Source organism: Mytilus trossulus, chromosome 12 (assembly GCF_036588685.1).
Source record: "Mytilus trossulus isolate FHL-02 chromosome 12, PNRI_Mtr1.1.1.hap1, whole genome shotgun sequence".
Taxonomy (NCBI): Eukaryota; Metazoa; Mollusca; class Bivalvia; order Mytilida; family Mytilidae; genus Mytilus; species Mytilus trossulus.
Window position 1 is genome coordinate 26,416,599 of NC_086384.1, and position 27,618 is coordinate 26,444,216.

Genomic DNA, 27,618 nt, shown 5'->3' on the forward strand with positions numbered 1-27,618 from the left:
GTATGTGCCATGGGTCCCAGACCCGCACAGGCACTCGTCTCAGAAAAAAATCCTATATACCTTTATATATCACAAGGTACCTAACTCGCGATTATGAAAAATGTCAGGCGATGACGAAATTCCGTTATATGCCGATTTCTCGGCTGTCAACTCCACTAAAACTTGTTATGTCGTAAATCTAAATTGATTTATCTTCACAATGGTGTATAACACGCCTACTTATGTTGTAGGAACATCCGTAGCAATCCTTCCCAAGTATGTCGATCGTAATTATTTGAATTGGCAATCTTGTCTTCTGGTCGGGGTGTTTTCTTTTCTGACTGGCCGTAGCCTATCCGTGGATGTATCTACTGACCGTTGTTAGATGAAATATGGCCAGTAATTTCATTTTTAATTTGATATGTGAGTCATCTTGTTTGATGTTCCCCGATTTTCTTGTTGATATATACCGGTTATTTTCTTATTACGTTTTATAGATATACTACACATTCTGCAAATACATTATCATGGTCTGCATTCCCGACAGGGGCATAGTCTCAACTTGACTATGCTTGGTGAACATTAGATCAAGTGTTCTACCTCGACCCCTTTAGCAATTTTTTTTACAATCTGCTCAAGTACACGCTAATATTTAATTATGGTATTTAGAAGTTGTTCGTGATTTGCTAGGGAGAGTGCACGGGGACTTACTATACTTAAGTATAGTGTAGAAAGTCCTTGATTGAATATCCCAGTCTGCATGGTTAAGATTAAAGTCACTATAACAAGAATGGTTGTAGAAGTTGAACTCGCATATTGATTTGTGTGATCTAATGAAATGTAAGTTGTTCATGATCGCTTAATGTCTGGTTGTTAGGGATGGTGCATGAAATGTCCCAATCTTTGAGGTTAAGATTAAAGTCACTAACAAGAATGATTGTAGAACTCGCATTTTGATCGCATTTTGAATTGTGTGATCTAATGAAATGTAAAGTTGTTCGAATCATGATCGCTTAATGTCTGGTTGTTAGGGATGGTGCAGGAAATATCCCAATCTTTGAGGTTAAGATTAAAGTCACTATCAAGAATGATTGTAGAACTCGCATTTTGGTTAGCGTGATCTATTAATGAGATGTAATCATAAGTCCCAGGACAAATTTTCCTAGGAAAATAAGTCCATAGGTAGTAAAATATGTCTGGAACTTATTTTCCAAGTAAATTTGTCCTAAGACGTTATACTAGTAATTTTTTTTATCATATTATAACAATTATTGAAAATAAAAACAGATCATATTTTTAGTTAAGATTTGAAAGTTTCATTTTTTCCCCTTTTAAAATAAAGGAAAGTGGCGTTATAACCTAGGAATGTTAATGCCATGGACATGATGTCCTAGGAATATAAGTCTGGGGAAATAGATTTTAATAAATATTAATACGTGTACACAACTCTATAACCGAATATTGAAACAGATCTTTTAAAATAAAGGTCAGAGACGATTTTACCTAGGAAAATTATTGACATGGATACGATTTTCCTAGGAAAATTAGTCTGGGGACATCAATTGTACTGATATATTATAACACAACTCTCAAACTGAATATTGAAACAACATTTATATTTATCTTTTAAAATAAAGGTCTGATATTTTACTAAGCAATATTATTGACATTGACATGATTTCCTATGAAATTAGTCTGGGGACATGCATTTCATTAAATTTTTAATGCCCGAGCTCTTGATCCGAACAATATTTAAAAACATAAAAATTGCATTTTCATGTCAATAATTAATTTGTTCCAGGACATGGACGAATTTACCTAGGAATATTAATGACATGGACAAAATTTCCTGTGAAAATTAGTCTGGGAAAATAAACTTTATTAAAAGAATTAATACACAACTCTTTAAAACAATATCAAAATATAACATTTTTATTTACCTTTAAAAACAAAAGGACATGGACGATTTTACCTAGGAATATTAATGACATGGACATGATTTCCTTGGAAAATTAGTCTGGGGTTATTTATTTGATTAAAAATATAAATACAAAACTCATATGTGATCATATTTAAGTTTCCATTGTTTAAACGTATTTATGATTTGATTCATTAATACTTTCCCTATAAAGAGGACGGCATTGACCTTTTTAACCTAGGAATATTAATGACATGGACTAGAATTCCTACTGTAACAGAGAAAATTATAGTCTGAGGACATAAATTACAAACATCGGACCAAAAATACTAGTAAATTTTGTAACCATGGACTTTTTCTACTAGTTATATCACAGTGTAGATACTATTCTGTACGCTATCCGGAAGTCGGGATTTTCGAAGCGAGGATTTCAAACTGCCTAACAGAACGGTTTTGTTTTGGTGCTTTTTCTCATCATTTGTTTACTCCTATATCTATAAAGTGCTTTGCACATCTTAAATGTATGTATAGCATCATAGATATGAGTAACTGTAACAAAAACATGCAGTAGAATATAAAATATACGTGTGCATCACACCAACTTCATAGCAAAAAGTGAAATCGATTGACAATTTTGCTCTCGTAGTACAAAGCAAATAATCTTTTATTGTAAATATTTGCATCAGTTTACAGTTAAATATATGCTGATTCAATATTCCTACCGTATTTAGGTAGAATGTTCGTATTTCTAATAAAAAATACTAGAACACACCCGCGAAATCGCGGGCATTCAGAGCGTAGTTTAAAGTATGTAAAGTGTTGATGGAAGAATTTTGTAAAATATTGAATGCCTGGAGAATTTCAGCAAAAGTATCATAAGTCATAGGTTATTGGGGACAGGAAAATGTTTTTTTTTTATCCCTCCTCCTTTATTTCCAATATTCCCATTTTTTGGTTTTCTATCAATTTCAATATGAACATACATTTAGTATGTTATGAACATTCAAGTAATGAGCCTGTAATTCAGTGGTTGTTGTTTGTTTATGTGTTACATATTTGTTGTTCGTTCATTTTTTTGTACATAATTAAGGCCGCTAGTTTTCTGGTTTGAATTGTTTTACATTGTCAGTTCGGGGCCGTTGAAAGCTGAGTATGCGGTATGGGCTTTGCTCGTTGTTGAAGGTCGTACGGTAACCTATAGTTGTTAATTTCGTGTCATATTGGTCTCTTGTGGAGAGTTGTCTCAACATGGCAATCATACCACATCATGGCTTCTTTTTTTTTGTAATCAATGAATTTTGTAAAAAGATTTAATGACTGGAGAATTTCAGAAAAGGTATAAAAAGTTCACATGAATATTTTTGGCGCTTATCTGTATATTATGAACATTCATTACTATATAAATATAGTGTATTTACTTTCAATTCGAAGTTTACTAATCGATCCATAGTGGTCATTGATATAGTATACAGACCCTCTCTATTTAATAAACTCTGTGACTGCCGTGGATAGTAAACTTGAAAATTTTGTAAAAGATTTAATGACTGGAGAATTTCAGAAAAGGTATCAAAAGTTCACATGAATATTTTTAGCGCTTATCTGTATTATGAACATTCATTACTATATAAATATAGAGTATTTACTTTCAATTCGAAGTTTACTAATCGATCCATAGTGGTCATTGATATAGTATACAGACCCTCTCTATTTAATAAACTCTGTGACTGCCGTGGATAGTAAACTTGAAAATGATAGCAGATAGAATTCTGAAAATACACTTTATTCTTTGTATATGTATGTTCAAAGTATACAGAAAAACGCAAACCGGAAGTCTAATCTGACTTAAAATTTCGTCCAATGACGGGACAATATCCGGATGCCTTTTTTCTCGTTTTTCTCCAAAAATAACTCAATCTGAATAATCATATGAATGGATGGCACTATGCACTGTACCTATAGGACACAGAGGCGTGTTGATTAATTTATTGTGGAAAGAAGAGAAGCGACACCCAAAATGAGGTCTTCTCGTTTAATAGTATAGATGCTTTCCTTGAGGATCCCAAAATAAATTACTGTACGATCAGTCCAAAAATGACTGTATTCTAGAAGCGATTTCAGATTTTTTGTCTGTATGACCAGTCGTTATTTTGAAGAAAAAAAACAACAACAAATGGAAGTTTTTAACGACCTTGACTGAAAAACAACGGCAATTTGATGGTCACGTGTCTATGTGATATTATGATTGTGTCCATGGAACTATAACGTGTAATTTCTTTCATCGGACAATATAAATATATTTCTGATGATTTTTGTAGACGGCAAAATAATTATATTTTTGTTCCGTCAGTGTTACTTAAAATCAAATGCCTAAAAGGCAATACATGATTCGCTTGTGGACTTTGTATTAGTGTGTCGTTGCAGTTATCTGTTTAACTATTACATGTGTAAACACTATTTACACCGTCTGCCGTTGACAAATTGGTGATAACATACATCAAGCCTGTCTCTTTTAAAATGACAAAAAAATAGATAGAGAAAGCTTTGTTTAAAAACTTTAGGTATTGAGGAAAGAATTAACGAAATTATACCCCACCACTTCTATAGTCTATGTTTTGGAAAAAAATAAACCACCAGAAAACTAAATTATAGGTGCACAGGGGCATCATTTAATAACGATTATGAAGAGTTTTATTAATATATGGTAAGTTTTTGAAAGTTGCGTATAGTAAACGGGTACCACTCAATATTAAAGGTAGTGAAAAAGTCCTTATCGTGGGAATAGAAAACCGATGAATTTTCGAAAATTCAAAATAAGAGGTGCCTAGTTGAATTAAATGATAAGGAATCTGAGAAAAAGATTCATATAAGTGTCTGAAGGAAGTTGTGGATATAAAATAGGTATGCCCAATATAAGTTTATGACAAAGTCCGTATTTTAAATATAGAAACATCAAAAATATTTTACCAAAAATTCTAAATAGAAGGTCCATAATACATTAATTGATAAAAAATGGAGCAGTTTTAGAAAAGTGTCACGGTTGGAAATACCTGATGGGTGCCCCCATATAATGCAATGTTCAAGTCCGTATCTTATATAAAGAAACCCCATAAAAGATTTTTTAATAAAATTCGAAAGACATTCCATTTTTAATATATAAATAAGGCCGTTAATTTTCTCGTTTAAATTGTTTTACATTGTCATTTCGGGGCCTTTTATAGCTGACTTTGTGGTATTGGCTTTGCTCATTGTTGAAGGCCATACGGTGATCTATATTTGTTAATGTCTGTGTCATTTTGATCTCTTGTAGACGGTTGTCTCATTGGCAATCTTATACCGAATCTTCTTTTTTTTATATTATCATTTATGATAAGGAATCCGAGAAAAAATAATGTTATAGTTATACCAGTGACGGATTCAAGAAAAATGGGATCCGGCTGTTTGAAACTCTTTTTTTTTAAATTTTCAATGCATTTGTATGGGAACATATATTTGGAATCCTCTTTTCTCCTGGATTGGACCCCCTCTCCATTTAAAAATGTCTGGAAACCCCAATGTATATTAAGTGGTTTATGAGGAGATGCCCTTACAAAACCGGCGAAACATGTTGTACCGGTCCAACGGACGAACTGAAAGACGGACTTCATTATCACTATAAACCACCGCTTTACCAAGTGGTGTACAATTGAGTGTGAAAGAGACAGATCTACATCCAAAACAAAGTGAAGGAACTGTGATCAAATATAGGCTACAGTACGGCCTCGAATGTTTGTAAATACATGCATTTTTATAAAACAATTACATCTGTGTGTTCTGAAACTTAAATAAACAAACAAACCTTCCTTTTATTTCAGCAACATTCAAACATCCTTATACTTAATGTAGTAAGTCGAGTACACCCTATCAAGCTAAAACATCATGGTTTGATAAGTTTTCAGGATGTGAATTTATTAAAATATATCTGTGTTAGATAGAAAAATGCAATCTTCTAATGTATCGTAAATAACTTTGAAATCACTACTAGAATACAGTGAAATAAAGACTGATCATACAGTTTCAAAATATACCAGCGAGACTGATCGTACAGTGTAGAAATTCAAACAAGTGTAATTTTCTTATTTCTGGCTTCAAAGATCTGGCTGAAGCTTTTACCACCACTTAAAATATACTTTATTTCGTAAATTAAGTCTGGTTTTTACGGTAATTTGTACAATAAGGGTGCAAAACGATTGTTTTCAGGTTCACTGACTGATTTACCGTAGTGATGCACTTGAAAATCTCTTGATTAAGGCAAAGATACGAATAATGAATGTGCTAAATTTAATTATAAACCATTTGTGAATATCGATGTCAGCTGAATTAATCATTAAGCAATGTACAGATGAACATCTTACCGTTTAATATAGTATATCCAACAAATTTAAAATGTGATTCAAAAAGTTCTCGCTTCGAAAATCGCGACTTCCGGATAGCGTACAGAATAGTATCTACACTGTGTATATGTGTCCGCCCAGATATATTTTACCAGGACAATATTATCTCTTACAATCGTATCATTCATTTTTATTCATCACGATAGGCTTAACAAGTTGACAAATTCAGAATATAATTTTTAATTATATAAATCTGTGAATTCATTTCTCCGACATTGTAATACATTTATATGTTTTTATTTATTTACTTATTTATTTTAAATTCAAATACACTATTTTCAGTCCTTATAGTCTAGTACTATGTGATGTATTTGCAAAGAATTGTTTGTTAACAATTTTTAATATTTAAACTTCCAGGATAAAATTTCATCGCAATGGAAAATATCTCACAATGAAATATGTTCCTATGGAAAAAATCTTGCAATTTCGTCTGTAACATTTTTTTGGTCCGATAATTATACTGTCCCAGGGTACCGGATCATATATTACACTCTCGATTAAACCACAGGAGTTTGAAATCCTATCAATAAGGGGGTCAATAAGGGGGTCAAAATATACCAAAGTCGCCCTATCACAGTAGAGCTTCTCTCGAAGAGAGAAGCGTCTCTTCGAGAGAAGCTCTACTGTGATAGTCGACTTTGGTATATTTTGACCCCCTTATTGATAGGATTTCAAACTCCTGTGATTAAACTCGTTGCTTGCTGTTCAAAGTTGAAGTAAACATTGGAATAATTATTGTAAGGGGACGACCATTTGATATTCTGGGGGGGGGGGGGCCAGGAGGATTTGTTTTTGATCGGTTATTTATTTTTGTAAACTGAGAGGACAGATTATTCATTTTCTTCACTATTGAAGCAAGATTTTTCATTTTCATTAAAGCAAGGGACTGATTATTCATTTTCACAACTATATTTATGATATTCGAAAACATACAATTTTAAAAATATTTGTTAATTATGAATAATACATGTACAGTCAAGTTATTGTGTATCATTTAATCAAAATTAATCACTATCCCCTGCAAAAATTTTAAGATTCAAGATTTTATAACCTCAGACACAAACTTGTGTACAAAAGGACAATATGTACAAAGATAAGACATATAACGAGACAGGACAAACGAAATACAAATACATAATATATTATAAAAGACAATTGGTATACTTAGATTAAGTATATTATATTTTTCTTTCGAAAAGAATCATTTATATAGCCAAGGAATTGTATATTTAAATATATAATTTCCTTGATATACCCAACCAATATACATGTATTGCATACATACAATGTACATAGTATTTAAGTTTGGTTCTACGTAGCCTTTTTCAAAGTATTGTCAAACATATTTCGCCGAGCGAAGCGAGGCAAAAATTTTTTTGAAGTGTTTTGGAACCGCTGAAGGCCCAAGAAGCTAAAGACCTGCTGAGTTATTTATTTTCCATACATTCCAAGTCAGGTAATTTATTTTCAAACTACCAAAGCAGTGGCGGATGCAGGAATTTTCGAAAGGGGGGGTGCTAGCCCAGGGCAAAGGGGGGGTGCAGGGGGGGGGTGCAAAATTATCCCGATTCAAATGCATTGATCGGCCAAAATAAAGGGGGGGTGCGGACCCCCGGAACCCCCCCTCTGGATCCGCCACTGCCAAAGAACAAACCATTTATTTTTGCAATTATCAAGGCGGAGTTATTTATTTTCAAAATCCTCCTGGCCCCCCCCAGAATATCAAATGGTCGTCCCCTAAATTCAAAGACTTGCACCATCGGCCCGTGGGCGTATTCTTTGTTATGTGATAATGTTGTGCAAGGTTTCATTATTTTAAACGTCAACAATGTAGAAAGTCAGAGAACCAACAATCTCGGTGGTTTTAATTTTATTAAAGATCATTAACTTTCGGTCTTACTATCGAAGACCGCTTGCATCAATGAACTTTAGTCAAGGGAGGCAACTGTGTGAACTAACGTGGAACGCATGCGTAGCAAGGCCTTTTAATATTTCACCGGAACACAGGCAACACGTGAGTTCGGATGTTTCAGCAAAATAATATAATTCAACCCTTAAAAAAGTGTATAAAAACAAACACACATAAATATTCGACAAGCTCAAAAAACAAATATCTTGAAAAAATGTTGAAAAGTGTAAATGGTACGGTCGAAGTCATTAAATGTGACATGCGGCTGTCGGACCGAGTTTGTCCTCCATCTTTGTTTTGTGGAAACATCGAAACAACACATTAGAAGTATCCAGTTGTGCAATACTTGTGTATTGAACAATCCCTTCACTTTTTGTGGTATTTGAATGTGTAAATTTTCTGTTAAACTTACTTTAAAGAACGTGCTCGGTGTCAAGTAGTTCGTCATTGTAAAAGAAGTTCAAGTACTCAAAACGTTCCCCCCTTTTTTCTCTATTATAAATTAATTGTTACTACCTTAGGAAATGACTCAATCCCGACTATTAGTATTAATGAGTTGGTTGTCAACTTTAGTGTACCAATATTTGGTTATTATACATTGTAGTTTTGTTTAACAAGCATGATGCTGATAAGTTGAGATGGACTTTCACATAAATTTTGGCATGGCACGACTCCAAATAATAATTTATATGGTCTGGCAAGGCTCTATTAATGTTATGAGGGACGCCTTTCTAAGGCATAACACTGAAGCCATTTTTTACGTCCGATGTTTAAGAGCACCTTTTTGTGCTTATTGGTGTTAAAAATTTCCAGAAATATCCATAAGAAGTGATTAAATAAGATTCTTTTCCATTTGAGGTGGGCAAATATTTATTTAGTTTTAAATGATTTCCCATAAATAGAAAAGAAACGTCGTTTCTGGTGAATTTTATAACTGGTAAAATTTGACAGACTTGAATTTCTGGATTATGTAAATGGAACATCCTAGAAATTTGGGTCCATTAAACTTTATCGATTTAAGATATTACCAGACCTGACTATAGGCAGGGTTAGACACTAACATTATATGCTATGTAGTCCACAGGACCACCAAGAAAAAATATTTGGTAGTCCTGGTAGGCCATTACTATCACCGGTGAGGGCCGCAACGCGGCCCGAAATTTCTAGGGGGGTTTGGGGGCATGCCCCCCCAAGAAAATTTTTCAAAATTAGATGCAATTTCCTGCCATCTGAGCACCTCAAAAGCACACAAATGTTCATTTGAATTTTGAAAATATTTTGGTTTTTTTTTAGATAAAAGCTAATATTTAGTGCAATTTATTGTATTCTTCCTGAACTTCCTCTGGGTCCCTGAAGAAATTTTGAAAAAAATGAGATGCCTGCAATTGGAGACGATTTGTAAGGCTTTGTTTGATGGGGTTATTAAACCTTTTATTCCAGAATTATTTAGAAAAAAGAATAACAATCAGTTAATATTTTAATTTTCCATTAATTCTTGGAACAGTTTATATGATTTCTGTTGTAGAGATAGAATGTCTTTGTTATTATAATATAGTTCATCCTCATCATCACTGATGCTATCATCCTCATCCTCCAACTTTTCTGCCTCAAGATATACATTTTGTACCAAATTATAATCATTGTCAGTTTCAATTTCTTCATCCTCATTGACCTCCATCTCCACTTCAGCAGAAGTTGCAACATCAATGAGGATGTCATCTGTACAACTCTGAAAGATATAAAAATAATTTCTAGTATTAAATGAAAAGTTAAACAAGGACAGTCTATATGGGATACTTCACATGGTTTAGTTTAAAGTTTATGATGGAAAAATGTGTGACAATAAAAAAAGCATGATGAGAGGACACAAAGGTCGACCCAACAGCCTATTAACCCACAACTGTCAAGGACTTGTTTTTACAAAATTTTAACTTTAATAGAAGGCTATGGCCATAGATACCTTTTTCAGGTTGTCTTTATAGAAGGGTCGTCTTGATCTTACACCCTCAGTACTCCAGAGGTGAATGGCTTTTGTTGGGTCAAAGGCATCAACATTTTCTGTTTCCAAAGAAACAAGCATCAAGTCAGACAGGTTGTTGGCGCTAAGCCTTGACCGCCAATCATTCTTGATCATCTTCATGCTGTTTAAAATAAACAAGTATTTCTTGAATTAATCAATATGTTCAACTCAAGAAGACAGTAACATTTATACTTCGACACCACAGCCTATAATAATTTTTCCATGCTAACTTTAAATCATTATCTTGAAAAAAACATACACCAGTTGTTGAGTTCCATGTGGAGTCAAAGTTAAAATTTGCATTGGTTTTACATCACAACTTTAAACTAAATGTGAATCATGAATGCTTATTTTTTAGACTTGTAGTTATCTTTTAATGATAGATATTATTATTGTTGCTGACACATATCAATTTTTATTGTTACCTTGAAAAGCCACGTTCAGCATCTACTGAACATGATGGCAGCGTCAGGAGGTAGTTCACCATAGTGAACAAATTGGGATATTTTGTCATGTATGCATCTGCTGCTGCTTCCCATGTATACATCTGCAGTGACTTTTTGCTTAAACATATAAAAAATAATGTATGATTAATTCATTGCAAAATTGGTGTCTATATGGTGTAGTGTAACCATACAAAATCATGAAAAGAAGTTACTGTCCAATTAGAAAAGTACATTAAAATACATAGATTCTGAATGATTATTTTTATAACAAATTTTGAATTATAATTACCTGGAATACAGTTCACATTTAAATCTTGTCCACTCTGATTCAATTGAGTCAGCATCAACTGTGTCGTCAAACCCTGGGCTGCACACATCCACTAGCTCACTAATAAGTGTATCCCCAAACTCTGGGAAGAAATAGATATAAAAGTCAAGTTTTTATTTGAAAACAAATTTATAATTATTTTGGGGTTAGAGTATAGAGGTAATTTGAACTTGAGAAAGTGCTTCAACAGACAAAATAATTTTCTTAGTACTGTAAGACAACCACAGATGCTGGAAATCAACCATTCTACCATGAATTCATAATGATCAGTTCCAATAAATAAACCAAATAGTGCATCTATACTAAAACATCCCCTTAAAAAAAAGGCAAACAAAATATGATTATTCAGAATTCATTGTATTTCAACATTTGAAATAAGCAATTGATGATATTCTTCAAAAGACAAATCAAAATATCTTTAATGGGTGCCCTTAAATACCTGTGTCTTCATCAAGACTGGATGGCCACTTATTAAATGAAAGAACTGTACAACCCTTGAATAAATGCAAATCTCCTTCAAAGCGAGTAGAAATGGCTTGAATTAGTCTACTGAGGAATAAGTTTCTTGAAGTTTCCAGGATTTTTTCATCACCATTAGTAGAAGCTTTCAAATACTTTCTTACATTTGGTCCATCACTAAATAAAAAGAAGCATTCAAAGCATTTTGGATTAGCCCCATCACCAGTTAATGAATCAGAAACAAGATGGAATCACTATGCATACATTCATTTTTGAAAAGTTTATATTAAAACCAAAAGACTGGTAGATTCTTGTTTCTAAAACATTGTAAGAATGAAAGCAAAGTTAAAAATATAATGTTTTCTATTGCAAATGATGACTTTTTGTTTTTGTTTATTTTCCTTCACGAAAAATGATGGAAAAATGAATGGATTATAATATTGATGGCCATCATCAACACAATAACCCATTAGTTTATCATACAATGTACATGTACAAAAAATCACCATTATGTTGATTATATTGATGGTCATGCAGCTATATGTTGATTATATTGTTAAATGGTCATGCAGCTATATGTTGATTATATTGTTAAATGGTCATGCAGCTATATGTTGATTATATTGTTAAATGGTCATGCAGCTATATGTTGATTATATTGTTAAATGGTCATGCAGCTATATGTTGATTATATTGTTATATATTATATGTGCATAATGCATGTATAGAACCTACAGAATTATTTGTTAATATAGTGTTAACTACAATTTTTTACTATAGGACGTGAAAGCATATTTAATGAACTCATTGTGTTTCCATATTAGCTACCTTTTCATATACTTGTTCAGTATGGTTTTGCACGACTCTAATTCATTATAAACATCACCCACAGTGCTGTTTTTACTTTGGACTGTCCTAGAAACAGTACTCAAAGTTTTAATGACGTCTAGCATGAAATGCAACCAGAAGGAAACATTCTTATCTTTCAAAGCTTTTAAAAAGTTCCGTGCCTTTGCACTGGAATCTTTCCTGGATTCACCTGGTACTTGCATCTACAAAAGAAAGCTTTCAGTTTTAAAAGTTTTGTGTTAAGTGCAAAATTTACTACTCAAACACTGCTAATTATCTGCATTTTAATATATAGTTAATAATTAACATGTTCACATCAGTTTATTTGAATAACAAAATTAGACTTGGTCCAGCTTTAATATGCATATATATTATATGTAACTTAATATGAAACCTATATTGCCAATAATTATATTATTTCATACAACATTTTTACAATTAACAACAAACCTGTTCAAGATGTTGAGTAATGGCTTCTTTCCCTTGTAGTATTGTGGTCAAAGCTCTCTCATGGTGAGGCACCCAGCGTGTCCCACCGACTCTGGTTGGTGTTAACATCTTCTGATCTAAGCTTTTGAAGCTAGCCTGCAAGTTAGATCTGTTCAGTGGACTGTATCTAAAAAATCAGACATTTATACTTCAACGTGTGATAACTTTTAATTTCATTATAAAGTGCTATGCAAAATTTGTTTTAAGTATGAAGAAAAGGGGATTAACAAATTACAGAATAGAGCTTGTAAGAAAACATTCATGTAACAAGGACACACATGAACAACATTTGTGCATTAAATGCAAATAAATAAATAAATGAATTTGTCCTTAATAAAACCAAGTTTATGCTAAAAGTCATAGAATTTTTGACGTTTTGAATTTTAACACACATACTAAAAACTAATACACGGAAATTGTAAAAAGAAATTTAATTCATACTTGTAAAACAGATAGATGTTCAGCATCAGCGCATCACATCGCTGCCAGATTTTCACCATCTTGATTGCATCTTTGTATGCCAATTCAATCCTATAAAAAACATATGGACACATGATAGACATGAACAGCTGCACATGAAAGACTCCTATTGATTAATACATGATTGATTGATGTAATGAATGATCAGATGAAATATTGGTTGGACAGGAAAACTAGATAAAATATGTACATGTACTTAACAAGACATTATGTTGTACTGTTATACCAATGTCCCAGGTTAGGGGAGGGTTTTGATCCCACTAACATGTTTAACCCTGCCACATTATTTATGTATGTGCCTGTCCCAAGTCAGGAGCCTGTAATTCAGTGGTTGTTGTTTGTTTATGTGTTACATATTTGCTTTTCGTTCATTTTTTTTACATAAATAAGGCCGATACATTGTAGCTTTCCTGTTTACATTGTTTTACATTGTCTTATAGCTGACTTTGCGGTATATGGTTGCTCATTGTTGAAGGCCATACAGTGACCTATAGTTGTTAATGTTTTGTCATTTTGGTCTTTTGTGGATAGTCTCATTGGCAATCATACCATATCTTCTTTTTTATATAGTCAAGTGTGCATAGACTAGTGTACGTACCTGTGTGCTGAACAATGAATTGCATGAACTGGTTTGCTGGTCATGTCACTTATTCTCTTTACCACTCCACTAGACTTTCCTAACATCACTGATGCTCCGTCAGTGCCCATAGCAATAAGCTTGTCTTTCCATGATTGCTGGAATCTCTCTGTTAACAAAGTACTAATGGCAATACTTATGTTATTACCATCAGCTTTGGCAACATTCTTCACACCAATAAAAAGAGTTGACACCTATTAACAGAAAAATATTTATTATATTTTATTGTTATAAATTTTAAAGGACCTCGGCTCCATAATTTTTATGTTAACATGGTTAATATATAGTCATATTTTTTTTCAAAACATTTAAATATGATCAACTGTCAAGACGAAGTCCTCTTAAAATGTTATTGTCATGCGTACCTTTTGACTTTTAATAGCAGGATTTCATCATATTATTGAAAGTATTGTAATCAGAAATAAAGGTCATATAAAAATAAAACTTCAAAAATTATGATATCTTACCCTACATTTTACGGAACAGCGCACATAAATTATCTCCGCTTCCTTGGATGAGACGTCTGTGGACCCATCAGAAATCACAGAGATAAAACTACTGTTTTTTATGATGTCATCCTGTTCATTCTGTCTTGCTGAAGAAATGGCATGAATAAACATTTGGCAGGATTTGTCTGTCATGTATGTGTCGCCAATGTCCAGGTCCTTGGCCTTGTCCAATGCACAGAGGCTAATATAGTCTGTGTAGGGACGATTGTTTTTACCAATATAATGTGCATTACGAAAGAGCAATGTCAATTTGTTGAATGCAGCCTTCTTCATCATCAATAGTGTTTTCTCAGCTGTTGATTCTGATGGAGGTATTGATGTGGCCATTTGTTTTTTTACATTTTTCATATGCGTTTCTGAGCTTCCATGCTTTCTAACAGCTTCAATTCTGTAGTTTGATGACCCCTCTACCCACTGCCCCTCTTTTTCATACTTTTTACAGGTCTTACATGTCATGCCTTCATCACCAGAATTTTGAAGCCAGGTGAAATCTTTTTCCCAGTCGACACAATAACTCCTTTTTCTTTTACTTTTTTCATAATTTTTCTGTGAGTCTTTCTTTTCCTCTGATGTTTTGGTTCTTTTAAGGGGAGGTTGGGTCCCGAAATAGGAATCTAATGTTGACATTTCTTTTATTCAATGTCGATCTTACGCGATTTTGACTTTGTCGATACCCGGTTTTAAAAAGCGCTTGAAAGATCGTGATGTGCGGTTCATTCCGTTCATTCGCCACTTTACGCAAACGTCCCTCATGATTCAACATAAGGTAAAAGTCCGAAGAGTTCCGCCCGATTTGCGTCATTCGGCCTAATAACCTGGGGCGAGATAATGGGTCGTTCTTAAGGCTAGCTGTCGAGTCACATATATGATTATAAGTGTAAACATCCTGTCAATCGTGAAGTAAAATAAATTTATTAATTGAAAGCGTGACATGAATGCTTTAATCTTATTTTAGCATTGAAATAACCAGATCATACACAAAATTCAGGGTGTCCACAGGACTACTGATTTACAATTTTTGGGTAGTCCGCCTTGTTTTTAGGGAGGCACCGGACTACCGGACTACCGTTAGTGTCGAACCCTGATAGGTATCAGAAATTATTCTGAAAATTTTGAATTTATTTAACACATAATACATGTAAGTGAACAAAATGTATATAAAAAGATGGGTTTTTGTTTCAGTTTCACAATGGCAGATGCTGATGTAGATGATGATTTCACCACAGGTGATGCCGGGTCTTCTGAAACATACCCACAACAGTGTTCTGCTCTAAGGAAAAATGGACATGTTTGTATTAAAAACCGTCCATGCAAAATTGTGGAAATGTCAACTTCCAAGACAGGAAAACACGGTCATGCTAAGGTACATATCTCACATGCACACATATATATAATTTTAAATATTGGCTGATGTATTTACATTTATCATGTTTACATAAATGACTTCATAAGACATTCTGTTATACTTATCTTTTACTTTGCCATCATTTTATAAACTGCTTCAGGACACTTAAATTTTACAGTTGTACATATGCATGTATTTTTTCAAACGCATATTAACAATTGAATTGTAAAGTCTACCTACTTACCAGTTATAGTGAGATCTTGATGGTAATAGACAAACAATGACATTTTTTCAGAGAAAATGATAGTAATGTGTTAAATTGTTTTCAGGTTCATATGGTTGGAATAGATATTTTCACTGGTAAAAAATATGAAGATATATGTCCATCTACACACAACATGAATGTTCCTAATGTTATCAGAAAAGATTTTACGGTAATGTATTTCTAAACGATAGTTGCCACTTCAAATTTTTAGAATGCAGACTGTTTCAATCTAGCTTAGAAGTCATATCTATATATATGCCTCAATTTAAACAAAATTTGATATTTTAAGTCAGTTGTGGCTAAAACTATTAAATGCAAGTATACTTACTGGTGAATTCGGTACATTTTGATAATAATGGGGGTAGAGTTGTCTCCCATGGTCCTGATAGTTTGAACTTTAAAAGTAAAGAAAATCTTATGGGTAGCATTTAAAAATTAATGTATATAACATATTTTGATTAGGCCTTATTTGCCATATCTGTGCATAGACATTAGGAATCCTTACTCTATTATTGAATTGTACATTTGTATCTTACAGACAGAGTAAGTCGTACCACTTCTGTGGATTCATTATTATATATATATAGTTCAAAATCAGATATCATTGAAAATACAGTAAGTTAGTAAGCAATTTCCTCACTTGAATAATTTGTAGCAAAAACCCAAAAAATAAATGAATCCTAATTATCTGCCATTGATGTTGAAAATTTAATTCCATATGACTTGGTTTGTATACGTAGTGCACATTATTATTTTAAATTATCTGAAGTAATTGAATTTTATTTTATTTTAGCTACTTGACATTAACGATGGTTTTCTATCTCTCATGGATGACAATGGTGAAACCCGTGAGGATGTAAAAGTACCAGACAATGATTTAGGAAAAGAAATTAAAGATAGATTTGAAAAGGATGAGCAACTTCTAGTAAGTGAAAATATTGTGAATTTAAAATATAAAGTGTATAAACATATGTCTTTTTATTGACAATGTATATTGATCAATCAAATGGTCTTACCACATACATGACATAGGTGATTATCAAGGAGTCATTTCTCAATAGCAAACCCCATTGGCATGTGAAGATTCATGTCTAAATGATTGGATGTATGCAATATCTAATAAGGTCATTATACAGCTATCTACATTGAGAAAACCATATTGCTGTCAACCATAGATAGTGTTTTATTTAGACCTAAATATGGGCATCATATTTTTTTAACAAAAGGTCACTTTGTGCATTGCCAATATCAAATAGGGCTCATGAATTAATAAGTTACACATATTAAGTTTTACTTATTGAAAAAGATAATGATAACATAAATTTAACAAAGTTAAGCTGGTACATAATATAATGATATATGTATGAGAGTCCCAGAGTTGAGCAACTTAAAAAAATATATTAAAACAATGCATCTACATTAACATATATACATTAATCATGTTTTTACTTCATTTGAAAATTGTTGCTTATTTTTATTGCATCCTATGTATGCGAGATTTCAACTTTGTATTACAGGTTGTTTTATATGTCAAAATGCACTGTTTTTATGTTATTTGTTTTTATATTCGGTCAAAAGCTTCTTAGAGCTTTAGTGTTTCCTGCAGCTTTTAAAAAGGGCAGGGTAATTGTTAGCTCAGAGGGCACATTAAGCGCGATGGACAACAATTTTAGGGCACTTACTTAACATAAACAGGCAATTTCTATAAAATGGATTCATTTAAAACATACTAGTTTAATACTATAAAAAGGACATATATACATCTGTAATCAATCATTAAATCAAATTGTTAAACAAGAAAAAGTGTTTAAAACATACATATATGAAATATTTAAAACAATAAACACAATTAAAAACAAAATCAGTTCTTCAAAACTGTTTAAAAACTATGTCATATATATAAAAATATTGCTTTGGTCATATCAATTGTCATTGACAAATCCTCCTTCCCCCCCCTAAAAACAGGTTGACACATGCATGATATCCAGGGTCATTTTTAGTAACCAAAATTTATTAAATTACAAAAAAAAATAACTTTACAAATTAACCCCTTCCCCTCTACACCCTTTTCCAAATTAAATTAATATAGATACACCAAGTTTTACTACTTTCATGGCACTACCATATCAGCTGTTTATTTTAAATGTCTATAAATAGCCAGACATAGTTGTCTGTTACTTAGGTGTTTTCCCCAAGTATTTTTCCCGCTTAAAATGATCATGTGACATGTTTGTAAACAAAAGAAAACATTTGATCAAGGAATTCATTTATTTTCTGGATTATTCTGCTTTTAATAATTTAGTTTGGATTTTTATTCATTTCATTTAAGGTACAGTCAAGCATTTGTATTTAAAAAATAGTTTGCAAAGAATTTTTACTTTTCAATTTGACAAATGTCTCATGATCGCCGTTCATTGGCTTGTTTAACCATGCAAACAATGTAAATTATGTAAATTAGAAATATATCAGATGTCAAAAGAATTGATCTAAGCATCACATCAATTTTATCATTAATCTTCTGGGCAAAACGATGTTTCTGGGACTTGGGGGATACAATCAGGACGCGTGATTAGTATCTGTATTCACTTTTGGCGTCCTAGTGAACTTTTGTTTTGAAGGGAAATAACTCGAGCGGTATTCATAAAATATGTCTTTCAGTACCGGTTGTTAATTACGACGATAAAGGCATGGCGTCAGGAATTTCGACAAAATAAGGGCAGGGCGCCAATTTTTTTTCCCAAAAAGGGCAGGGCGTCGAGAAATCGCGGCAGGGCGCCATTACACGCCAAAACCACCTGTAGGAAACACTAAGCTTGTGTTGCTTATTTGTACTTGTGCCAAATCAAAATAAAGTTTTCTTATCTTATCTTAATCAAGTTGATCTAACCAAAATTATGTTAATTCGTGTCAAATGCAAACTTTTTCAATATTCTTCCGTCAGCTGTGTCATTCGTGCATCCGTAGGCATTATCATAAGAACTGAGAATTAGAAATTTCTTCACTCCATGCTAATTTTCTTTAGATAAAAACACTTATAAAAGGCATGGTTTGACAAAAGTGTGAAACAATTCAAACACGAATACCAAAGACCTTATCTATGCTCAAAACAAAAATAATAGAAAGCAACCAATATGAATGGCTGTATTTCTGACTTGAAACAGGCTCACAATGAAGCTGTGGGATTAAAAATAGTTGTGAGAGCTTGACCCTTTAATGGGTTTAACTGTTAGTGTTTGTAAGAGCTTGACTCTTTAGTGGGTTTAACTGTTACAGTGTGTAAGTACAATCTAAGGCCAACCTTAAAAATATGTTTGTTTGCAGTTTTCCGACTGTACCTTCAGACTAGAGGGTCGGTAGGTAGGAAAAATATTTTATTTTATCAGCCAAAAAGTTTAAACAAGCAGTTACACAAACCAAGTTTCTTAAGAAAAAAAACAACAAAGAAACACTGAAAACCAACATGAAATGAATAGGCATTGTCAGATAAAAAAAACTTTTTAACCAAAACTGAAATTTTAACATAGTGTGATTATCCAATTTATGACATAAAATATGTTCTTATTATATACTGAAACACTTATAAACAAGGAATGACTAGAACTGTTTTAAAGAAATATATTCACTGACATATATGCTTCTTGACTAGAATGTTTTCATAAGTAGAGTATTTTCATCAGAAAAAATGTAGATATTAAATATTAAGTAAACAAAGTATTTTAAAGAGTGTATTTTTAATAAAAAAAAAAATCAGCCATTGAATCTTCCTCAATTGAAAAGAAGGCAACTCAAAAAAGACTGTTTTCATATTTCTAACAATATTTAATTATATGTAATAAGGTTATATTTTGAAAGATATGTTGATGCCAGGCTTAAATGAAAACCAAAGAAAACTTGCTAGTTTGGGGTGAAATCCATAGCACCCCATTAAAGTAAACGGTCTGTACTGAAATGTTTTGACTGCATAAAAAAAATTGGCAGCATAGCTCCTAGGAACCTGTTTTAATTCAATTCACACAGGCCACAAAGTTTGGATTTATTTAATATTGTATAAAGAAAGAAAATAATTGCAATGAGTGGGGCAACTCCCCTTATCCTAAAGGAGCATACTCATTGCAATTCAAGATAGATTCAATATATAATAGTATATTTATTTTTCAAGCTAATCATTTATTTTGTCTACATCTTTGTGAAGTTTGGGTTGATTTGGCATGGTCTCTATCCATTTACATTTCAAATGAGCTCTTTCTCCCTTTCTCCGTAAAGGCATGATAACATGTATCCATAAATTCATGGAGGAATGGTTTCATCTTTGTCTTCTTCACAACGATTTATAGAAAATAAGACATACTTCAAGCTGCTGTCGAATTGTTTAACCACTGAAATTGGTTTATAAAGTCAGACTCCAAAGATTCTGTTCCCGATTTGTTTGAGACAGAAAGTTGTTGAGAAAGATGAGTTATCATGTCAGTTCTTCGTCTTCTTCAACATGTTCAATGATATCATCAAAGACATCATTTTATGTGCCTGAATCAGTTTACTATTCAACTTGTTTGTTTGTTATTAGTCTTAGAATTGACAGAAGTCGACAGCGTAAAGTACTCCTCCATTTCTTCATGGATACCTGTAAACAATTTCCATGTGCTTTATCATTAAACGGTCACATGAACGCTTGACGGGAAGGCAAGAAAAACTGAACTTAAAACGTGTAATACACCTAGACTTAAACAACCAATTCCGGAAAGGACCCAAATTTCCGGATCTCGTCTATAGAAGTATTAAAAATAATTTCTTCAAATTTAAAGCAATAAAATTTTCACAGTCGGGAGGATTTTCAAGGGTCCGTCGGTAAACTGCAAACAAACAATATTTTAATTTAAGCCTAAACACTATTTGTAGATAACTGCCATATGATAACCCTGCATACAATCTGGTATTCATTTAAGGGAAACGCTACCAACACAAAACATAGGTGTTGTTTCAGCAGTTCTTTATTTGTAGAATAGAACACAATTTTAACAAACATTTTCATTATGTTATTCTTTATTTTTCAGATTACAGTTATTAAAGCTATGGGAGAAGAACTAGCTATTGCTATTAAAACTCAAACAAAGTAGTGCACGGATAACCTTAAGACATATAAAGGCTTGATATTTTGATGTGACAACAAACATTATTTAAACCTTATGACATATGTCCTGTTTTGTTACCCAGATTCCTGAAATATCAAGCCTTTAAAACAATTATAGTGCTATTAAAAATGCAAAAAAGAACTTTCATTTGAATTCTACTGCTTCGCTCAAAAACAATGTACTTCTATTTCACATAATTTGCTGAAGAACATTTTCCTTCACTTTTTTGTACAAACACAAATTGGTAAAATTTCCAGGGGGAAATGAACTTGTGACCTTTTGACCTATATTTTATGAATATTATTTATCCATATAGATAACTGTCAGAACAAATTGTGTGAAGTATTTGAAGAACTTGTTTAATATTGACAGTATGGGAAATTTGGTGCATGGATTGGATGGGTGGGTGCTGATATAAAAAAAGAAAAAAAGAAGAAAAACTACATTTAAAGAATTTGTTTAAAGAAATATTTAGATTGATTTATAGACCTAAATTTCCATTTTTATACGACCGCAAATTTTGAAAAAATTTTCGTCGTATATTGCTATCACGTTGGCGTCGTCGTCGTCGTCGTCGTCCGAATACTTTTAGTTTTCGCACTCTAACTTTAGTAAAAGTGAATAGAAATCTATGAAATTTTAACACAAGGTTTATGACCATAAAAGGAAGGCTGGTATTGATTTTGGGAGTTTTGGTCCCAACATTTAAGGAATTAGGGGCCAAAAAGGGCCCAATTAAGCATTTTTTTGGTTTTCGCACTATAACTTTAGTTTAAGTTTATAGAAATCTATGAAATTTTGACACAAGGTTTATGACCACAAAAGAAAGGTTGAGATTGATTTTGGGAGTTTTGGTTTCAACAGTTTAGGAATTAGGGGCCAATAAAGGGCCAAAATAAGCATTATTCTTGGTTTTCGCACAATAACTTTAGTTAAAGTAAAAAGAAATCAATGAAATTTAAACACAATGTTTATGACCACAAAAGAAAGGTTGGTATTGATTTTGGGAGTTTAGGTCCCAACAGTTTAGGTAAAAGGGGCCAAAAAGGGACCCAAATAAGCATTTTTCTTGGTTTTTGCACCATAACGTTAGTATAAATAAATAGAAATCTATGAAATTTAAACACAAGGTTTATGACTATAAAAGGAAGGTTGGTATTGATTTTGGGAGTTTTGGTCCCAACAGTTAAGGAAAAAGGGGCCCAAAGGGTCCAAAATTAAACGTTGTTTGATTTCATCAAAATTGAATAATTGGGGTTCTTTAATATGCCGAATCTAACTGTGTATGTAGATTCTTAATTTTTGGTCCCGTTTTCAAATTGGTCTACATTAAGGTCCAAAGGGACCAAAATTAAACTTAGTTTGATTTTAACAAAAATTGAAACCTTGAGGTTCTTTGATATGCTGAATCTAAAAATTTACTTAGATTTTTGATTATTGGCCCAGTTTTCAAGTTGGCCCAAATCAAGGTCCAAAATTAAACATTGTTTGATTTCATCAAAAATTGAATAATTGGGGTTCTTTGATATGCCAAATCTAACTGTGTATGTAGATTCTTAATTTTTGGTCCAGTTTTAAAATTGGTCTAAATTAAAGTGCAAAGGGTCCAAAATTAAACTAAGTTTGATTTTAACAAAAATTAAATTCTTGGGCCTCTTTGATATGCTGAATCAAAACATGTACTTAGATTTTTGATTATGGGCCCAGTTTTCAAGTTGGTCCAAATCAGGATCTAAAATTATTATATTAAGTATTGTGCAATAGCAAGTCTTTTCAATTGCACAGTATTGTGCAATGGCAAGAAATATCTAATTTCACAATATTGTGAAATAGCCAATTTTTTTTTAATTAAGAGTTATCTTTCTTTGTCCAGTATAGTAAGCAAGAAATATCTGCAAGAATTTTTTTTCATTGGAGTTATCTTTCTTTGTCCAGAATTAACTTAAATCTTTGTTATATACAATATACAATGTATATTCACTTTTTACTACCAACTGATAAATTTAAATAATCTTTACCATTCAGTGATAACAAGCAGTTTTTTACATCTTAATATTTTATGATGTATTTAAATGAGTAGTAATTGTTGCAAACTCCATTAGAATATTTTAATTGAAATTAGTTTTGGAATAAGGGAAAGGGGGATGTGATTAAAAAATTGGGTTCAATTTTTCTCATTTGAAATTTCATAAATAAAAAGAAAATTTCTTCAAACATTTTTTTGAGAGGATTAATATTCAACAGCATAGTGAATTGCTCTAAGAGAAAACAAAAATTTTAAGTTCATTAGAACACATTCATTCTGTGTCAGAAACCTATGCTGTGTCAACTATTTAATCACAATCCAAATTTAGAGCGGAATCCAGCTTGAATATTGTGTCCATACTTGCCCCAACCGTTCAGGGTTCAACCTCTGCGGTCGTATAAAGCTACGCCCTGCGGAGCATCTGGTTATTATTAATTTAGCTGGTGTGTATTACTGGCAATATAAACCTTAATTTTCCTGAAATTATGGGATTAAGAAATTTGTAATTTCATTCATTTAATTTTAATAATAGACCTGCAGGATCATGTATCAAACATTTATGATCAATGACATTATAATCATTAAAGCAAAGGTTGAAGAAAACTAGTGATGTGTATTTGCAATTTCTTAAGCAAAAAACAAGTTGTGAAAATCGACAACAATCTTCATAAAACAACTTTTACAAGATTTAAAGATTAGTAGAGAAAGAAGCATCTGAAAAAATGCTCGAGTCAGCATTCTGACCAATTCAGATTGAGAACGGGTATTTTAACAACAAGTGTGTTAACGGATCTCTAGGGAGAGGAATATGTGGCAGGGATATATTAATAAAATTTTAGAATTTCAGCACTAAATTTTATTTAATAAAAGTTTCTATGGTTGTTGATTAATCTTGATCTTTAAAAAAAGTAAAGCTGTTCAAACTTTTAATCTGGCTTTCATTGTTATTTTATTTTTTGAACCTGTTTTATGAGATAATTGTACAAATTATGAATGCTACTGGGGGGGGGGGGGGGGATATAAAAAATCACTAGTTAACAAAATTTGATTTGAATGTTAGTATGATTTTCTGGAAACCAAAAAATTACTTATTAATATGAGAAATTAAAACATTAAAAAAAAGGTTATGGTAAGGGAGTTTGGGGAGCACCAGAGTTCACGAATCTTTTTTCCTTGGTGGTCCTTGAAGAAAATTTGCTGGTCCTCACTATCAAGTCTATTGAAAAATACTAAAATTGTGTCAGTCCTGTGCAATATTTTGGTGGTTAAATCCTGAGGACTGACACTTTTCGCAAACCATGGGAGCACTCAAATTAGATTGAGTGAGGTGTTTTTATTTTCCTTGAAATAATGCCGAGTTGTAGATAAAAAATAATTTAATAGAATGGGTAGTTATAAAGGTAAAAACAAAACTGCCTTGCATGCTAAATTGAGGAGAAAACTTAACAAAAGTTATTTTTGCATTGCGTTTTCTTTGATAGTTCAATATGACACATAAAAAGAACAAGGTAACTGGTTTGTTCTATAATCAAATGACAGAAAGAATTGTTTTAAATTCCAAAATCCAAAAATACAACTTATTATTACACAGGTCACAGAGAAATGAAAGCACCAATTACCACTCATTCACAAATTGTATTAGGGCACCATTACTATAAATATAGTATGTTAATATAAAAAAGAAAGATGTGGTATGAATGCCAATGAGACAACTATCCACACAAGACCAAAATGACCCAAACATTAACAATTATAGGTCACCGTATGGCCTTCAACAATGAGCAAAGCCCATACCGTATATAGTCAGCTATAAAAGGCCCGATAAGACAATGTAAAACAATTCAACAAGAAAACTAACGGCCTTATTTATGTAAAAAATTGAACGAAAACAAATATGTAACACATACCCAAACGACAACCACTGAATAGCAAACATCGGTCGATACGTCATAGCTGGGTAATGAATATTCATATTTTAGTCACGTGACCCAGCCTCATACAAACAATCTATGGCGTCTACACAATCCTATCAAAAAATTACTTTGAATTCTGACGATGTACCGGGAGCTAAAATTGATTTCGATGATCTTGACAATTATGTGAATGTTCAGCTCAGACGCTGGCTTGAATGCAGAGGGTTAAAAACCGGTGGAAACAAATCTGACCTCGTTCAAAGGTGAGTAAACATCGAACAACGCCCACTTCCTTTGTGTTGTCCAACTAAACGTGACATTCTTTTACAGGTAAATTGTCACTTGTCATTCGATTGGGGTTTAATCGTAAAAGGCGTAACGGGATATTTAAATCGTATGACCTGAAATTATTATATTTAAATCATTATTTATATAATATATGCGCCACTTTAAGTACGATAAACCTGTGATTTTTATCAACCTCGTTTTCTTTTTACTTTCTGTTTGTTTTTCTGTTCTTCACTTGCCGTAAATATATAAATATTAGAAATTATTTTAAAATATGTACCCGTATGTGCATTTAAAAATAAAAGTGTGAAGAAATCAATAATAATGTTGATAAACGTTTCTGTGTTAGAATACTGTTAGTAAATACGGCGGCGTCCTGTTTAAGCATGGCATTTTTATTTATCTCACGGCCAGATTTAAGTAAAGAGTCTGTGATCAAGGTCTGTCATAAACATGTTAATTATGTCAACTTGTATTTTTTTTAGATGTAAGGACGCAGTTAAAGCTGGCAAGTTAGAAGAAATTGACATTACTATTGATGGTGGGAAATGGTGTGATTTGAAGGCAGCTAAGACAAAGAAGGACCCAAGTCCCTCTTTACAGGTACTGATACCCCCAGTCCTTGGATGGAAACCATTTCCTTCTAGGCAAATACCAGCAAACTTTAATTACGGTCACATATATCATTATCTTCTGGAAAGTGTTGTGATGGAAGGTGAAAATGGTAAAACTGAAGACACTGACCTAAGCCATTTGACATCAAAGCCACTTACCAAAGGCCATCAGTATGTTAAGAGTGGTAGTGTGAGTGAAATAATGGACAATGAGCGTAACCATCATTACTTTATTAAGGCAAAAGTTGCAGCATCTATGCGTAACGAGGAAAGGATAGTGCAAGTTACACTATCCTGTTTAAGTGGAGCTATTAGAGATGCTAGCTGTACATGTCCTGGGTCAGCTCTCGGACGTTGTAATCATGTGGCAGCAGTTTTACTGACATTAGATAAACACTGTAAGGAGTTTGGACATGACCTTATAGCATGTACTAGTAAACAATGTGAGTGGGGAAAGGGACAAAAAAACAAAAAAAATCCAGGAAAAATTACAGATGCTTCATACACATCTTACAAACCTAAACTTCTGAAGCTTACGGAGTTTGACCCTAGGCCTACCGATTTAAGAAAAGCTAGCGATGTAAACATGAACAGTTTTTCAAAAAATTTGAAGTACGATTGTATTAGTTCAGGAAAAACTTCAATGTGGCACACACTAATCAAGTACACATATGATGATTATGAAATTTCTCCTGAACGTAGAGGAATTATAAAGTCTCAAGCTTGGGATTTTTTTACTAACATAAAGCAGGAATGTAGCTTATTTGAAAGAGATGTTTTTATGATACCCAAGACAGAATCACAATCAGAATCAATCGAGTGGAAAGCATCCCGTTGGTTCAGGATAACTGCATCCACAGCTAAAAAGGCAAATACATTAGGATACTTGCTAAAATCACCTCCAACAGATGCAAGTCAGAGAAAATTTCAGGCATACATCAGCAGTACCGTTTGGAATCTTTCATCTTTTAAATACACATCACCAGACATGCTGTATGGAATTGAAAATGAAGATAAAGCCAGAGAGGACTATTATCAACTTATGGCAAATAAGGTTCCAGACTTTAAGGTTGAAAAGACTGGATTCTGGGTTTGTAAAATGTGGCCTGAATTAGGATGCAGCCCAGATGGTCTTGTAACAGATCCCTCAGAAACCCCAAAACATGGATTGCTGGAGATTAAATGTTTGAAAATATTCCGCAAAATAGCTCCATCTGACCTTTTTAAGAGCCTTGAGAAGAATCAAACTTCCAAAAAAGACCTTTACAGTGCATGTTTTGGAATACCCACAGCTGACAATACTTCTCTCGAGCTGAAGACAACAAACATGTACTACTATCAAATCCAATTTCAGTTAGCGATAATGGGCCTAAATTGGTGTGATTTTGTCATGTGGTCGCCAATAGGAAAACCTAATGTTGAGAGGATAAGACGTGATGAACAGCTTATTGGAGACATGATAGGAAATGTTACATCATTATGGCACCAAGTTATTGCACCAGAAATATTTGAAATGCGTGTGCCCAGAAAATTGAAACCAGTTATTTTAGATTTATGAAATATATGTATGTACATGTGTACATGT

At 32.7% G+C, this 27,618-nt stretch overlaps 3 protein-coding genes across 4 annotated transcripts; 2 read left to right on the plus strand and 1 right to left on the minus strand.

The window, feature by feature from the left end:
• The first annotated feature begins 8,081 nt into the window (after positions 1–8,081).
• LOC134693656 (eukaryotic translation initiation factor 5A-1-like) lies at positions 8,082–21,333 on the plus strand. 2 transcript variants are annotated; one of them, XM_063554539.1, is made up of 5 exons: positions 8,082–8,341; positions 15,636–15,816; positions 16,128–16,232; positions 16,857–16,988; positions 21,115–21,333. In XM_063554539.1, exons 2-5 carry the CDS (start codon positions 15,643–15,645, stop codon positions 21,175–21,177), a joined length of 474 nt encoding a protein of 157 aa, XP_063410609.1. In that variant the 5' UTR covers positions 8,082–8,341; positions 15,636–15,642; the 3' UTR covers positions 21,178–21,333. The 2 variants fall into 2 exon arrangements, with proteins under 2 accessions (XP_063410609.1, XP_063410610.1); XM_063554540.1 differs by lacking the exon at positions 8,082–8,341 and adding an exon at positions 8,409–8,614.
• Positions 10,718–15,532, minus strand: LOC134693653 (zinc finger protein 862-like). Its single transcript, XM_063554535.1, has 7 exons — positions 14,412–15,532; positions 13,906–14,138; positions 13,269–13,358; positions 12,789–12,954; positions 12,318–12,541; positions 10,992–11,112; positions 10,718–10,819 (listed from the first exon to the last, which is right to left on the minus strand). The coding sequence occupies exons 1-6, from the start codon at positions 15,078–15,080 to the stop codon at positions 11,091–11,093; spliced, it is 1,404 nt and encodes a 467-aa protein (XP_063410605.1). The 5' UTR covers positions 15,081–15,532; the 3' UTR covers positions 10,718–10,819; positions 10,992–11,090.
• A 3,879-nt stretch (positions 21,334–25,212) lies between the features above and the next one.
• On the plus strand, positions 25,213–27,591 carry LOC134692330 (uncharacterized). The gene is made up of 2 exons (XM_063552783.1): positions 25,213–25,394; positions 25,905–27,591. Exons 1-2 carry the CDS (start codon positions 25,228–25,230, stop codon positions 27,589–27,591), a joined length of 1,854 nt encoding a protein of 617 aa, XP_063408853.1. The 5' UTR covers positions 25,213–25,227.
• Positions 27,592–27,618: the final 27 nt, after the last annotated feature.

Bases quoted from the DNA above. Each gene is read 5' to 3' on its own strand.
- LOC134693653 (XM_063554535.1), bottom strand. From the start codon at position 15,080: ATGTCAACATTAGATTCCTATTTCGGGACCCAACCTCCCCTTAAAAGA. The intron at 14,139-14,411 runs GTAAGATATCAT...TTCTGTTAATAG, and splicing joins GCTGTTCCGTAAAATGTAGG to GTGTCAACTCTTTTTATTGG. The intron at 11,113-12,317 runs GTAGCTAATATG...ATTTCTTCCCAG, and splicing joins CTGAACAAGTATATGAAAAG to AGTTTGGGGATACACTTATT.
- LOC134693656 (XM_063554539.1), top strand. From the start codon at position 15,643: ATGGCAGATGCTGATGTAGATGATGATTTCACCACAGGTGATGCCGGG. The intron at 15,817-16,127 runs GTACATATCTCA...AATTGTTTTCAG, and splicing joins GAAAACACGGTCATGCTAAG to GTTCATATGGTTGGAATAGA. The intron at 16,233-16,856 runs GTAATGTATTTC...ATTTTATTTTAG, and splicing joins TTATCAGAAAAGATTTTACG to CTACTTGACATTAACGATGG.
- LOC134692330 (XM_063552783.1), top strand. From the start codon at position 25,228: ATGGCGTCTACACAATCCTATCAAAAAATTACTTTGAATTCTGACGAT. The intron at 25,395-25,904 runs GTGAGTAAACAT...TATTTTTTTTAG, and splicing joins AAATCTGACCTCGTTCAAAG to ATGTAAGGACGCAGTTAAAG.